General features: G+C 54.6%; 1 protein-coding gene across 1 annotated transcript in view; it reads left to right on the forward strand.

The window, feature by feature from the left end:
• Positions 1-15,249, forward strand: part of NOS2 (nitric oxide synthase 2) — a 43,413-nt gene extending 28,164 nt beyond the window's left edge. The window contains 20 exon segments of the mRNA XM_029927778.1: positions 175-369; positions 1,255-1,337; positions 1,720-1,864; positions 2,506-2,610; positions 3,825-3,874; positions 4,243-4,417; positions 5,211-5,343; positions 6,347-6,425; positions 7,189-7,370; positions 9,405-9,568; positions 10,622-10,829; positions 12,459-12,546; positions 12,970-13,091; positions 13,395-13,543; positions 13,863-14,057; positions 14,642-14,884; positions 14,887-14,985; positions 14,987-15,121; positions 15,123-15,185; positions 15,187-15,249. Coding sequence (XP_029783638.1) covers positions 175-369; positions 1,255-1,337; positions 1,720-1,864; positions 2,506-2,610; positions 3,825-3,874; positions 4,243-4,417; positions 5,211-5,343; positions 6,347-6,425; positions 7,189-7,370; positions 9,405-9,568; positions 10,622-10,829; positions 12,459-12,546; positions 12,970-13,091; positions 13,395-13,543; positions 13,863-14,057; positions 14,642-14,884; positions 14,887-14,985; positions 14,987-15,121; positions 15,123-15,185; positions 15,187-15,249 — 2,676 coding nt within the window.
• Positions 15,250-15,371: the final 122 nt, after the last annotated feature.

A 15,371-nucleotide genomic window follows, 5' to 3' on the forward strand; every position in this document is an offset into this window, starting at 1 on the left:
AGAGTGCCTTCCATTTGGGCATTTATCTTCAGCAGCATGGAGGTGGCCAGGAGGAGCTGCCGTCACATTTTACTGATTGCCAGGCCTCCCACTGTCCATCCGCCGACAGCCCACACTTCTAAGTCCCCTTTCCTTTGCCTCAACCCCCCCTGCCTTGCCTTCTTCTACTTCTAGAAGCAAAACGTGACCATCATGGACCACCACTCAGCCGCAGAGTCCTTCATGAAGTACATGCAGAGCGAGTACCGGTCCCGAGGGGGCTGCCCTGCCGACTGGGTTTGGCTGGTGCCGCCGATTTCCGGGAGCGTCACTCCTGTGTTCCACCAGGAGATGTTAAACTATGTCCTGTCCCCTTTCTTCTACTACCAGGTAAGGGAGGGCCTTCCTCTGCTCTCCGTCTTGGGAGCTCAGGGGTGGAGAGAGTGTGTGTGTGTGTAGGTGTGTGCGTGTGCACGCACATTCATGCTCACTCATGCAGGACACACGGGGCAGGTCGGGGACACACAGGCCGAGTTTTAATGCTTCTCAGGATGCTGGCCTGCATTTGTCCCTTTCCATAGAGAGTGGGGCTTAAGGAAATATGTTTTATTTCACCCTCAGAGGTCCATTGCCCTGATGTTGCTTAAGCTTGGCATGACCACCATTGCCCCCACCTCAAAAACAGTCACATTCCGAAGGGTGAAGAGTTGGGCTGTGGCTCAGACACACCTGCAGGTGACTCTGCCACTTCCTAGCGGCCTGATTGTGGGTGACTCGTTGTGTGGACCCCATGAGCCAGTCTCTGCCCAACCCAGAAGTTACCCCATAACCGTTCGCTGTTGAAACCTCTTCCCTTTTTGTCATAAAGGGCTTCAGCCAGATTTGGGGAAGAGACTCCTTACCTTATGATGCCAAGTAGGGTGACTGACTGCCGGGGACCGTCTGTGCCTGTTGTCACGGCGCTTCGTTTCACTCAAAGCTGTCCGGTTTGGACTGCATATCACATGGTCTGCCTCGTGACACTAAAAATTAAAGAGGAGTGGGGCCACTTCCTACTGGGGGGACACTAATGGAGAATAAAATCAGCTGGCCGCCTCGTATGTGGAAGCTCCAAGCTGGGCCCTGGAGGGAGACGGAGCCCCGGGGCTCCCTGCCGGGGCTCCCAGGGACCCCACCTCACGAAGGGCACGAAGGCTCCTCTGGCTCCGTCATATCCCCAAGCCCCAGCCGAGCCTAGGGCCCACCTTGCCCTCACAAGTGCCTTCTTTCCTGAAGATGGAGGCCTGGAAAACCCATGTCTGGCAGGACGAGACACGGAGACCCCGGAGAAGGAAGATTCCATTCAAAGTCTTGGTTAAGTAAGTGGGAGGGGCCGGTGCTGTCGGCGAACTGTCGCCTGTTCTTCTTGTCCACCTGCCCTTCCAGGCCGTCAGGGGCGGGGAACAAAGAGAAAGGATGGCCTTTATGGAGCTGGGCTCACAGAGGTCCAGACGCCAGTGGGGACCGTGTGTCGCCCTCATCCCCGCCTTCCCTGGCCTCCGTTTTCCCACGAGGCTGAGTCGTGGGTTGAGCGGGTGAGGGGAGGAGAAGGGCCGAGAGTTAGGGCTGATGCCTGGTAAGAAATGTGGGTTCTTTTCCCTCAAACTGTCACTTTGAACACTGTGCCTCTCCCGTTCCTTCAGGCCCCGTCTTCCTCCAGAGGGCGGAGTCAGCACAGTGTCTGTCTGTCTGTCCTTACAGAGCAGTGCTCTTCACCTCCACGCTGATGCACAAGACTATGGCGTCCCGAGTCCGAGCCACAATCCTCTTTGCGACGGAGACAGGAAGGTCAGAAACGCTGGCCCAGGACCTAGGGGCCTTGTTCAGCTGTGCCTTCAACCCCAAGGTAGCCAACTCAGCTGGATGCGTGCCTTCTCCTCTGCCTGGGTACAGACATGCTGACAGAAGTGAAAACGGCTCCCCTGCTCCTGAATGTCCCAGAGCCTTGGATGTGCTGATGTACATTGTAAATCTGTGACAGGATAGATGTGTGTCCAGGGGTTCCCAAACTTAGGCAGCAAATACAGTTGTCACAGTGTTCCAGGGAATACGGTTTGAGAAACACTTTCCTAACGCCCGTCTCAAAATCCATGAGCTGCTATCGATGAATTTTATTCACTCAACACCTTCACTACAGGCTGCAGTGCTAAATGTGGGGGGCGGGGGCAAAGGAGGAATAAGATGCAGGCAGATGAGACAAAACCCCAAAGGAGGTTTCACCCTTCATTGGAGGCGTTCCACGTCACGTGGGCTGGGCCCCGGGTAGAACAGCGAGGCAGAGACACGTTTCACCTGAGATGAGCTGCACGCAAAGCCTTTGGGTTCCCCTCCTCTGTGCTGCCTTGTGCTGGGCATGGGCAGGGTAGGGGGACAGGTCATGGGTGGGGGGCCTCTCGGGAGGGGAAGGGAGGCACAGGGCTTCCGGGGATGGCTCAGGGGCCTCAGCCTGGGAACCGAGGGCTCATGCCCACCCTTGGCACCGTGCAGGTTCTCTGCATGGACCAGTACGGGCTGAGCAGCCTAGAGGAAGAGCAGCTGCTACTGGTGGTGACCAGCACGTTTGGGAACGGAGACTCCCCCAGCAACGGAGAGGTGGGTGGCCCAGGTCCCCGGGTCCCGGTGGGGGGGGGAGGCGGTAGTTGGAGGTGCAGGTAGGGTCCGAGAGGGACAGGGAAAGGAGCTGGGAGATTCAGTGTGTCCTAAGAAGGGCACTTGGAAGTGAGGGTTCGGAGCTGCCCTGGTGCCAGCTGTCTGCCTTCCTCCTTTATAATTATCACCATATGTATGTGACACCTTTCCTGGGACATGCTCTGTATTTTTAAGTAAATTGAACCACCTTTTTAAACTCAAAAATTCAAGTTAAATTTTTTTGTAATGTTTATTTACTTATTTTTGAGAGAGAGAGAGAGAGAGAGAGAACATAAATGGGGGAGGGACAGAGAGAGAGACACACATATATGGAATCTGAAGCAGGTCCCAGGCTCTGAGCTGTCAGCACAGAGCCCTATGTGGGGCTCGAACTTGTGAACCGTGAGATCATGACCTGAACCAAAGTCGGATGCCTAACCACCTGAGCCACCCAGGCGCCCCTCAAATATTCATGTTTAAAGACCCCCTCAAATATTCACTCCCACGAATGGAAGGCCAACAAAAAACAAATCCAGTGAAAGTCAAAGTTCTTGAATTTTAGCTAGGTGCTGTTGCCTGGCCGGGGCTTGCTTTGTTTTTTAAAATGAGTAATGGGCAAGGATTAGAGGTCTTCGGGCTCTCTTAGCCCCAAGCAAAACTCTCCCTAGTTTTCATAAAGGTAAGAATAATAATCGAAAAAGGAATAATTTTTTAAAATCTACAGAAAAGAGAATACTTTCTTACCATGTGATTTGACACTATTGCTGCTGGGTCACATTCCACCTAAAATTTTTGAGTCCCTTAGAAATCAGAGTAATGTTAGAGAGTGTGGGACCCCTTGCCATTATTACCAGGTTCCCAGAGGAAGAGAGGCCCGTGCCCCCCGGGGAGACCCTCTGGAGATGTCCTGCTGTAAGACATGTCCCCCTCTACCAGAGCTGGTGGGGCTGGGCCACTCTAGGTCCCGCACCAAGGGTCAGGCCCATGTGAGTTGCAAGGCTGAACTTGTCCCCGAGCCCCAGCCAGCTGGCCCCACACATAAACCAACCTCTGTTGGTGGATCTTGAACCTTCTTCAGCCAGATGTGGCCAGTCTTTAAATGGGCCCCCAGAAGGAAAATAAAAGCAGTACATATACTAATCTCGTCCTGAGAAGTCTGTGGTTCTCTCTCTTTCTAGAAACTGAAAAAATCCCTCTTCATGCTGAAAGAGCTTACCAACAAGTTCAGGTAAGGCTTTTCCCCACGCCCACTTGTCCAAGCCCTGCCTTAAGGACCGAGAGTCCGGGTACCAGGGAGGAAACTGGTGTGTATAAGGGGGTCTTCTCCAAGGTATCCAGGCACAGAGATCCTGTCCTCCGGGTGTGTCGAGGGTCAAGCCAGGGAAACCAAGTGCCTCTCATCGGTCTGCAGACTAGGCAGGGGATTGGTCACGGGAGTTGGTGACAAGGCTTGGGAGATAGGGAGGACCAGACTGGGGCATGTGCTGGCCAGTCCTATGCCCAGCTGCAGGACGGGTGTCTGAGGCCGGTGGTGCTACCTGATGCGTGCGTGGCTGGGCTCACCCCGGTCTCCCTGTGTGTGTCGCCCTCGGGCAGGTATGCCGTGTTTGGCCTCGGCTCCAGCATGTACCCTCAGTTCTGCGCCTTTGCTCATGACATTGACCAGAAGCTGTCCCATCTGGGGGCCTCTCAGCTCGCCCCGACAGGGGAAGGGGACGAGCTCAGTGGACAGGAGGAAGCCTTCCGCAGCTGGGCTGTACAAACCTTCAAGGTCAGTTCTTAGCTGGAGCTGCCCCTCAGCACGGACAGGGCCACCGCAGCCCACAGGTGCCCAGGACGTCTTGTGCCGGCCATCCTGGGGGGCGTGACTCCTGCCTGGTCCTGTAGGCGTGGTCCTAGGTGTGGTCTGGAGGCTCAGGTTACTGCCGCTCTCCCCCAAGCCCCAAGAACTCCACTGTAAGCATGCACCTGTACCCCTAGATGGGGGAAGGATGACTGAGACAGCCCCCTGCCCTCGGGGAGCTTCAGTTTAAGATCTTTCCCCCTCTAATTATTCCGGTCACCTCTTGATGACTTTGTCTTATGTCAGTCTCCCAGCCACAGAGCACCTGGGGACAGGGACCATGCCATTGAGTCCTTTGGACCTGTGTCAGAATCTCAGTAGGGCTTTGCTGCCTGTGGCCTGACCCCCCTGATTTTAGAGAGCTCCACATTTGAGCAAAGTGTTTGACCCAGTGGTGGCACTTAGGGCCCTTGGTTCCCAGGCCTCCCCGTGACCCCACACCAGGAACACAGGAGTAGTCAGATCTCATGATGTGGATGTGGATAAAATGAGATACCGTCAGTAGCAGCATTCATCATAATAGCAGTAGCGACCGTATGCCAAGCCTGGCCACCCTTTTGAGCGCCCACAGCAGCCCAATCACATCCTTGTACGTAGTGATCATGGGAAGCATGTCACCGATTTGTAAGGACCTACAAAATGGTGGCCCCGATGGTGGTGGTGATGTCGAAGAGGATGACAATGGTGAGGGCTAACGCTGGTCTGCCCGGTCTTCTCCCAGGCAGCCTGTGAGATGTTCGACGTGCGAGGCAAGCACCGCATTCAGATCCCCAAGCTCTACACGTCCAACGTGACCTGGGACCCGCACAACTACAGGCTCGTGCAGGACTCACAGCCTCTGGACCTCAACAGAGGTACCTGCAGGCCCTTCCTGCGGGGACGGCGGTCTCTGGCGCCGGAGTCTGGGCTCGAGGCCACCACTAGGACCCTCTGAACAGAGGCAGCTGGCCTGGGGACTGCAGGCCGCTTGCTCTCATTGCAGCCGAGAGCCTGCTGGGGTGCAGGACTGGAGAGCTCGCTTTATCCCTCAGGGAGCTTGTTTCAGGAGGAAGCCCTGGGCGGGTGACAGAAAGGGGGGGAGCAGGTGCCACTGCAGGGCCTCCTGTGTGCCCGGCACTGTGCTGGGCGCCTTGCCCAGCCCCACAGTCAGTGAGCCCTGACACTCATCTTACAAGAAGGGCACAAAGACCAGGGCTCCTGGCTGGCTCAGTAGGTAGGGCAGCTGACTCCTGATCTCGGGGTTGTGAGTTCAAGCCCCATGGTGGGGGTGGAGGTTACTTAAAAAATAAAGAAGAAGAAGAACACAAAGACACTGATGTTTGGGGAGGTGATGCAAGTTGCTAGCCTGTGGCCAGGCTGGGATTTGAGCCCTGGCTCCGACAGCCACCAAGTATTGTCAACACCATCTGTGGAAGCCATCCCAGGCTGCTGTCTGTGATCTCGTGACGGTGCCTCCTGGACGCTGTGCTTCTGTGATTGTCTTCTCTTGGACCATGAATGAGCACAGGAGCCCTTAAGTCTCCCACATGTTTAGGACACCCCCAGCTTCAACTAGGCTCTCCTGCAGATACCAGGCTATGGTGATGGCCTAGAAAACCCCATCTTTGGGCACCTCATGCCTTTCCTAGCACTTAGAAGCAGCACAACCCAACCCTGTCAAAGAAGGGTCTTTATTTGTGATTCAGAAACCCAGCTGGTGGCGGGGGGTTAGGGGTGGAGAGGGGAGGAAGAAAGGATAGAAAACCCCACCACCATCACAGCAAGACACCCCAGGGGTAACTGACTCTGATACGTGGAGGCTGGCCCCACCAGCACTTACAAGCCACACTGCCGTGTTTTCCTCTCTGTTCCCTGCAGCCCTCAGCACTATGCACGCCAAGAACGTGTTCACCATGAGGCTCAAATCACGGCAGAACCTCCAGAGACCGCAATCCAGGTAAGGGAGGCTGCAGGCCTGCTTGAGTGATGACCCACAGATTTAATTTAGTGAAGGAAAGACCAGAGCAAGTCAGTCTTTGAAAGGAGGGAAGTGTCCCCTGGTAATAACAACCATGTGACAACTTCGTTAGGACCTGCTCAACTGCTGCCACCTGTGACCTCCAGTACCTCTAGGTCTGGTCTCCATTAACTGTAGGCCAGTTCCCCAGCTTGAGAACAGGCCACCTGCTCTACCAACCTGTCCTTTGTCACTAAACCCTTTCATCAAGGTGGAGGGCAAGAGAGACTCACAGCATTTGGCTCTTTCTTAAGAACGTTCAGGAAAACTTTGGGAAGGATGTTTCTCCACCAGGAGACACCAGTGTTATGGATTGCCTGGAGGTGGGCTGTGCTGACCCCCCCGCCCCCCACCCCCAATCATTAGGAAAACTAGGCTTTGTTCCAATAAGAGCCAGATTTGTGCCAGGGTTTGTGCAAGAAGGGGTCTTCTAATGACGACTATCTCCCAGTGGGATGCTTTCTTTAGGGTGTGGTCAAGCCGGTGTGGCTCTGGAGGGCCGTAAGGGGACCACCCTCTCCCCACAGAGAAGCCCGAGGCTCTCCTGAGTCCCCAGTCTTGGGGGAAGCCGGTGACCCATGCTCATGGAATTGGGCAGGAAAATGAAAGGAGAACACATTTCCTGGGGAAGCTGGCACGCCCGTCAGGAGCTCTGGAGGAAATCCTGGTGGCCTCACCAGAGGCTTCTCTTTCCCTTCTCCAGCCGCACCACCCTCCTGGTGGCGCTCTCCTGTGAGGACAGCCACCTGCTGAGTTACGTGCCTGGAGAGCACCTCGGGGTTTTCCCCTGCAACCAGCTGGCTCTGGTGCAAGGCATCTTGGAGCGGGTGGTGGACAGCCCTGCACCCCACCAACCTGTGCACCTGGAGACCCTCAGCGAGAGTGGTGAGCTGTGCACGGTGGCCCCAGCACCCCCCTAACTCCACTGATGGGCTGGTCCCGCCCCTCTGCTGTGGGCAGCTGACCCTGCTGAGTAAGTGGGTGGGCCACCCAAGCCCATGCTAACGCAGCTTTGCCAACAGAAGGGATACTGCTTTGGGTCTGTCTGTCCAGCCCCAGCGGCTGGGAGGGTCTTTTCCCCTTCATTCTTTTGCTCACCCAGCCACTTTTTGTGTTCATTGATGGATTCATTTATTTTTCCATCAAAATTTCAACTGGTCACATCTATATACCAGGCAGGCCCTGGGCGACAAAAATGCATAAGGTTCAATGTACTCAGAAAGCTCGCTACTGAGTAGGTTGGGGAGGCGGGGCAGATATGCAAGAATATTCGTCACCACCATCATCATAACAGTAGCAGCTGGCATCTGTTGGGTAATGACTAGATGCCCGCATTTTACATGCCTTGCCTCTTCAGTCCCCACAATAGACATGCACGTGCAGTTTGCCTGAGGACGTAATGGAGAAATGTGGGAATAGTGTAGAAATGCTGCGCTTTGGAGGTTCAAATCCCTGATCCGTCACTTACTAGCTATGTGACCTTGGGCCTAGGAGTTAACCTCTCCAAGCTTTATTTCTCGTCTCTAAAACGAAGCCAAAAAAGCCATCTTTGTACGGGTATAGTAAGATGATTAGGTGCACATGCACCCTTCACCACAGCTCCTGGCACCGAATAAATGCAGGAGTAGAGGAATGTGCATTCCCTACAGGCTAATGAATGTCTGTCCAGAGCTCAGAGAAGGGGTGTGACACGCCCTGAGAGTCTCCTTGGGTCCCAGAGTTCATCACGTCCTCGCCTGTTCACGGCCCTGTGATTTCACACTGCTTATCCACCAAAGGCCTCACTTATCCCCACCTTACCCTCCTGGTCATCCTCACCTGGGAGATGATGCTGTCCTAGAGAGGGTTGGAACACCCCCTTCCCCTGCTAGGGTGGGGCCCAGTCTATGCGGTGAGCACAGCACGGCAGGGGACAGGTACTAGGAGAGATAAGCCAATGAAATCCACACTTGCGAGCCTCCCAGCCCATGGGAATAGCCCTCTGGCCTCAGTGATAATCATGCCTCCAAATAATATGTGCCCCAAAAGAGAGTGGCCACAATAGGGAAAGGAGGGTCAGAGAGACCAAGTGTGGCGTTGTCCCCCATTGTCCAGGAGAATGTCTGTGACTGTAGGAAGACAGATGTGTGGTTCTTCAGGCCTGTGGTCTGGATGAAATAACATAATACTGATATTTTTACATTCTGTTGAATACTTACATCTCTTGAACATGTATGTGCCAGACATTGTACTATTTTACATACACTATTCCATTCAATGCTCATACAAACCTAGTGATAACAGGTTTTGTTACCACATCCATTTTACAGAGACAGAACCCAAAGCTCAGTGTGTCCAGCCACCTAGCTAGTAAGTGGGGAGCCAGAGTTTGAACCCATGCCTCCCGGCTCCAGGGTCCACACTATAACTGCCCTCCGTACTGCCTACTGGGACTCCTTGGGACTCACCACTTTACTCTGAGCTGATTTGCTGTTCACCCAGTACCCTTGGTGTAGCCCCAGGGGACTGAAGTCACAGACTTTTCTCTAAATGCATAACCCATCTCTGGGGTGTAATCAGTCTTTGGTGAATTTAGTTACTGTGAGGCTGTAGTTTATCTATGGTTGTTTTGTGAAAGTATAGGTCTGAACCAGAGAGGGACTGAAGTCTGTCTGGTGCATAGTTAATTTTTCAGCATTGTGTCAACCTGGGTGCCCTTTAGAGAGCTGTTGCTCAGCCTTCTGTGGCAGCCCTAACTCTGAGCACCACTTTCTTGCATGTGAATTGGGTACATGAGCACTTTCGCTATTCCTGGAGGCAGAAACTCAGTGTCCTCTCCCCTCCGGTAGCTGGAGGGTAGAAGGTGTTTTCCCCAGAGGCCTCATCAGGAAACCTAAATGGGGCCTTTTTGCTATCCTGACTACTTCTTTCCCTTTCCAGGAAGCTACTGGGTCAGAGACAAGCGGCTGCCCCCGTGCTCACTCAACCAGGCCCTCACCTACTTCCTGGATGTCACCACCCCCCCAACCCAGCTGCTGCTCCGCAAACTGGCACAGCTGGCCACAGAAGAGGCAGAGAGACAGAGGCTGGAGACCCTGTGCCAGGTGAAGGTTGGGCAGGGTCCTAGGATGAGGGGAGCCAGAGCCCAGAGCGAATCATTAACCTCCAAGGGGAAATCCTACCTAGCTTCCCAAAGTGAGACTTGTCAGAAGCTGGTGTGAAGTCCGCATCCCCTCTCATCCCATCACTGGGACACAGTTGCTTTGAGTGATCTGAATCTGTCTTAGTGTCTGCAGGATACTACCAAAGTGCACTTCATTAGAAATTAGCTAGGGGGCACCCGTTGGCTTGGTCAATAGAGCATGCAACTCTTAATCTCAGGGTCATGAGTTCAAGCCCCACATTTGGCATGGAGCTTACGTAAAATTAAAAAATAAAAATAAAAATTAAATAAAAATAGGCTAGGAAAGGAGAGCCACTCTTGTCTTGTCTTTGTATATTCCCAAAACTCGAATAAGCCTGGAACTTAGGAAGTGCTGGCGAATGTATAGTGAGGATGAATGGATATATAGACATAGTGACAGATGGGTAGTTGAATTAATAAGTTAATGAGAGGATGCATTAACTCACTGATAACTTCCTAGGCACGTACCTTTGCAAAAGGCACTGGATGGCATGATTACTCTCATCTTTATCAGTGATTATCTTGATTGCCACCACCTCCACTGCCATTATTCTGTGGCTGCTACTGTCTTGGCACATGTTCTCTTTCGATATTCCCCGTGAAGTAGATGATGCTGTCCTCATGCCCACAGCTGGTAAGGGCATTCAGTCAAGATTTGAACCCGGCTGTGTGTGACTCCAAAGCCCTGTCCACAATTAGATTATAATAAAGATTTGACTCTTGCCCTCCAGTAGCTGACGGTGGCGTTCTAAGCACCCAAATCAGATGAATGCTACTCACTGACCTGAGTTCCTCCAGGAAGGAACGGTTTTCTCTCCAGCTTGGTAATCTCAGCACCTTGGACAGCACCCCGCACTTGGAAGTGTTTGTTGACGGTATGAATGCGTGAATGAATGAAGGCTGGACTGTGACAGCCTCCTGCCTCTGTGTGGGGCAAGTGCCAGGAGTCACTCACACCGCCCTTGGCTTTCAGCCCTCAGAGTACAACAAGTGGAAGTTCACCAATAGCCCCACATTCCTGGAGGTGCTGGAGGAGTTCCCGTCCCTGCGGGTGTCTGCTGGCTTCCTGCTCTCCCAGCTGCCTGTTCTGAAACCCCGGTACTACTCCATCAGCTCCTGCAGGGCGCGTACACCCACGGAGGTCCACCTCACCGTGGCTGTGCTCACGTACCGCACCCGAGGTAAGGCAGGGCGGGGGCTCCGGAGCAGTCCAGCCCTGCTGTTTCCTGGGCAGCTGTTCAACATCTCTGAACTGTGGTCTCTCCTCGACAGTTAAAGAACAATCCCCCAGGGGCACCTTTATGGCTCAGGCACTTGAGCATCTGGCTCTTGATTTCGGCTCAGGCCATGATCTCGCAGTTTATGTGTTCAAGCCCGGCATTAAGCTTCCAGTTCGAAACCTGCTTAGAATTCTCTCTCCCTTCTTCTCTCTCCGTGCCTCTCCCCCACTCACTCTCTTGCTTTCTCAAAATAAATAAACGTTCAGAAACCCCTACCTCCCAGAGTGTTAATAGCAGTAGGAGGTGTGTGGGACAGATTACTATGAACGAGGCACTGAACTAACCCTTTTGTATAACCGTACACGGTAACCATAGGGGATGGGGACTGTTTGCGTTTTACAGGTGAGGAAACTGAGGCACAAAGAGATTAAGCCACAAAGCCACACTGTTAGCATATAGAGAACTGAGGTTCGAACCCAAGCAGACTGACTGCTGAGTCTTCCCTTCTTCACTCTACTGCCCCACTACTGTTGGGACAATTTAATGAGATCAAATGTAGAAAGCACCCAATGCTTCCTGGGAGCCCTGTGATTCTTTGTTTCCTGACAGTCAAGCCCGGGTATGGGGCAGTTGTGCCTTGATTGTTCAATCGGTCACTCACTCATTCAGCGATGGTTTATTCCATGTCCTTCAATGCTTGGCCTGGTGGTGGATGTGGAAACAAAACACATAGTCTGCCCTCACGAAATGTCCCATCCACAGGGGGCAGTGAGGAGAGACTCATAGTGATAGACAGTTGTCATTATGCAGGTGCTAAGAAGGAAAACACAGGGTGCTCTGAGAGCAGAGGACTAACAGATGGGCTAACATAGACCTTGTCTGCTTGGACTTGGGCCTCTGCACTGGGTGAGCTGTGCCCTGTAACTGAGCATTGCCTGGGTTGGTAAAAAGCACAGTCACAGTTTCTAAACGCTGGGCAGAGACTCAAGAACATCTGCACCGGCCAAGTCTCAGTCCTCAGGCAGGGAGGGAGAGGGGAGGTGGGACATCCTGTGAGAGCAGGATTCCATTCAGAGGGAAAAAGGGCCTTCTCCAGCTGATTGGGAAAGTTTTAGATGCTGAGCCTTTGGGAAGGGAATGTAGACCAGAGGAAGTAGGGGTTTCCATGGGCCCGGGAGGGGCGACTCGGGGAGACAGTGAGATGTCGGAGCAGACCAGAATGCTCAGGAAGCCGGCTGTCACCCAGGGTTCCTACCAGCAACGGCTTTACCTCATGAAGACACTGTGGGGCAGTGACTGTGGCCCCCCCTGCAGGGCCACTTTGTGCTGTGTCTTCGGAGCTGAGTGGTGGACTGGGAGGCTCCCTGGAGAAAGTCTTGGAAGGAGCATTGGCATAGGAGTCCGGGAACCTCAGCAGTGGCCTGAGTGACCTTGTGCAAGTCACATTCCTTCTCTGAAACTGCATTTCTGCAGTGGCAAAGGGAGAGTCTTGCCAACTCTCTAAGTGACTTGGTGTGGGAGGAGCCTCCGGGACAATTTACCCCCAGGGCGTGGAGGATGATGTTGGTCACATCTGTGTTGTCCTTGCAGATGGGCAGGGTCCCTTGCACCACGGCGTCTGCAGCACATGGCTTAGTGGCCTGAAGCCCCAAGACCCGGTACCCTGCTTTGTAAGAAGGCAAGCACCCCTCCCACTCTATCCATTGTGGGACCACTGTCCCCTGGGAGCTCTGGTTTGAAAGGGAGCGATCTGGGACTTAGGTGCCATGCTGAGCCCGTTGGCCCATGAAGAAGGCATTAGGGTCACCCTGGGCCTCCCCATTCTATCCCTGGCAATAGAGTGTGGCCAGGCCTCCAGCGGGGACAGGAATGACAGCGGTGGGGGTGCAGGTCCAGAGAACAATGACTGTCAGCCCTTTTGCAAAAGGAGCCCAGGGCGAGGTGGTGGTGTTCCTGGACTGGGAAATGAAGCAGCCCGCAGGACTTGGGAAGTCACATTTGAGCTCGTTGTCTCCTCCACCCTCACAACACCACTGCCCCCAGCTGTGCCCCAACTCCCCAGGGTGTCTGAGGACTGGGCCTCTTGATCTGTCCCCTTTAGTGCCAGCGGCTTCCAGCTCCCCGAGGACCCCTCCCAGCCTTGCATCCTCATTGGGCCTGGCACAGGCATCGCCCCCTTCCGCAGCTTCTGGCAGCAGCGGCTCCATGATGCTGAGCACAAAGGTACAGTTAGAGGGTTCCAGGTGGGCGGGGAGGGTACACCAGGTGGCCTAGCATCTCCCCAGGAGTAGAGTGGCAGCGACTGGAGGGTTGTGTCCCTCCCACAGATGTTTCCTTGCCCTTCTCCCATTTGCCCCAGCCTGTGTGGACAAGTGACCTGAACGCCCCGGGCCTCACTTTCCTCATCTGTAAAGTGGGGACGATACTAGATCCCATACATGTGGGCATGAGAATTCAGGTTGGTTGCTGGGCTCGGCAGGCCCTCTGGTGGCCATCTTGGTAACTGCCGCCGACTGGGTCTCACAGGGCTCCGGGGCAGCCGCATGACCCTGGTGTTTGGGTGCCGCCGCCCTGATGAGGACCACCTCTATCGGGAGGAGATGTTGGCGATGGCCCGGAAGGGGGTGCTGCATGAGGTGCACACAGCCTATTCGCGCCTGCCTGGCCAGCCCAAGGTAAATGCGGTAGCTGCCTGTGCTGTGGGTGGGACGTCTGGGTGGCTCAGTCAGTTAAGCGTCTGACTTCAGCTCAGGTGATGATCTTGCGGTTTGTGAGTTCGAGCCCTGTGTCGGGCTCTGTGCTGACAGCTCAGGGTTGCCAGGACACCTCTTCCTCCTGAACCTGACCCCTAGGCAAGATCCCAGTTGGGAGGGTCCTCACCCTGTGGCCCATCATGTCCCCTCACCCCCCTGCCGTGGCCCGCAGGCCTGACTGCGAGCTTCACCTCCCCCACCCCAAGCAAGGGTCTGGACCCACCACGTCCTCCGGTTTCAGGTCTATGTTCAGGACATCCTGCGTCAGCGGCTGGCCAGCGAGGTGCTCCGCGTGCTCCACGAGGAGCAGGGCCACCTGTACGTCTGCGGGGATGTGCGTATGGCCCGGGATGTGGCTCTTACCCTGAAGCACCTGCTGGCTGACAAGCTGAGCCTGAGCGAGGAGCAGGTTGAGGACTATTTCTTCCAACTTAAGGTATGGCAGCCGATGTGTGGGTCTGGGCGGCAGATCAAGTGTGGGCAGGGGAATCAGGACTAGGAGAGTCGGGTCCAGGGGAGTCAGGCTCAGAAGAGTCCTGAACCTCAGAAGAAAACTACAGGTGGCTGGAGGTCGGAGCGAGATGGGCTGTTCAGAGGCCTGACCGTCTGTCCTGGGCTGGCTGCTCAGTCAGACAAAGCCAACCTGCTCGTTGCTTTACGTCCAGACTTCTCAGAGCCGATAGTATGTGCTGAGGCTCCTCAAGGCCGGAGAAAGGATGCAGCATTTTCCAAATGTGTCTGTCTCAGAGCCCACATTTCCCGGAGCCTCTTGTGGGACAAGCACGAGGCGGGCTGAGGAGGGGGCGGATTGGGTGGTTCACAACCGTGCAGGTGCCGAGGGGAGGGACAGCCCAAGTGGGATTCAAGTGTACCCTAAGCATGGCCAGATAGGCAGATAGCTCCAGAGCGTTCGCGTGACAAGGAGCCAGGGTGCCCCAGGGGTTCGTCCCAGCCCGGACCTGATGAATGGGCCGTGGCTGGACCAGCAGCCCTGACACGCTGGCCTGCTTTCCCTTAAAGAGCCAGAAGCGCTATCACGAAGACATCTTTGGTGCTGTATTTCCCTACGAGGTGAAAACGGATGGGGCAGCCAGGCAGCCCAGCGCTCCCCAAGTGCCAGTGGCCCACGGGACACCTGACAGTTGCTGCCACAGAACTTAATGAGGGAGCCAACTCCCGAATGTCTGAGGTCACAGGGCCTGGAGACATGGAAGGAAATTCCAGCCCTGAGCCTCGCGTCTTAGTTCCCCAGCTCCTTCCCCGCCAGACCCTATACTTGACCTGCTACCAACTAGCAGCCTGGACTGAGTGGAACCTCTTGCCTCCCCTGAGCCCACCCTTCCTGGGTGATGGAGATTTGGGACTTCCTGGGTCCCTGGAGGACTAAACCTGCAGTGCCCGGCCCATCTGGTGGGTGACGAGGAGGAGCCTTCTTCGGATTGCACTACTTTACATGACCCCCAGGAGGCGCTGTCGTGCTGCCCTGTATTTAGCTCTCCGGTGTACAGCTATTTATGCCTCTGTATTTAAAAAAACAAACGAACCCCAGCCTTCTCTTAAGGGCCACTTGGGCTGTCCTTGTATGACTCCTTGATGGAGGTATTTATATGAAATACATTTTATTTTAACCACATAGTACGTGTGTGTGGATGTTTTGTAGGGAGAGCCACTCTGCCATACAGAGCTGGGGACTGGTGGGTGGCACTGTCTGGACCACGCTGCCTCTCTGAGATGGTGGCGGCACATGGGG

Source organism: Suricata suricatta, chromosome 17 (genome assembly GCF_006229205.1).
Source record: "Suricata suricatta isolate VVHF042 chromosome 17, meerkat_22Aug2017_6uvM2_HiC, whole genome shotgun sequence".
In the NCBI taxonomy this organism is placed as follows: domain Eukaryota; kingdom Metazoa; phylum Chordata; class Mammalia; order Carnivora; family Herpestidae; genus Suricata; species Suricata suricatta.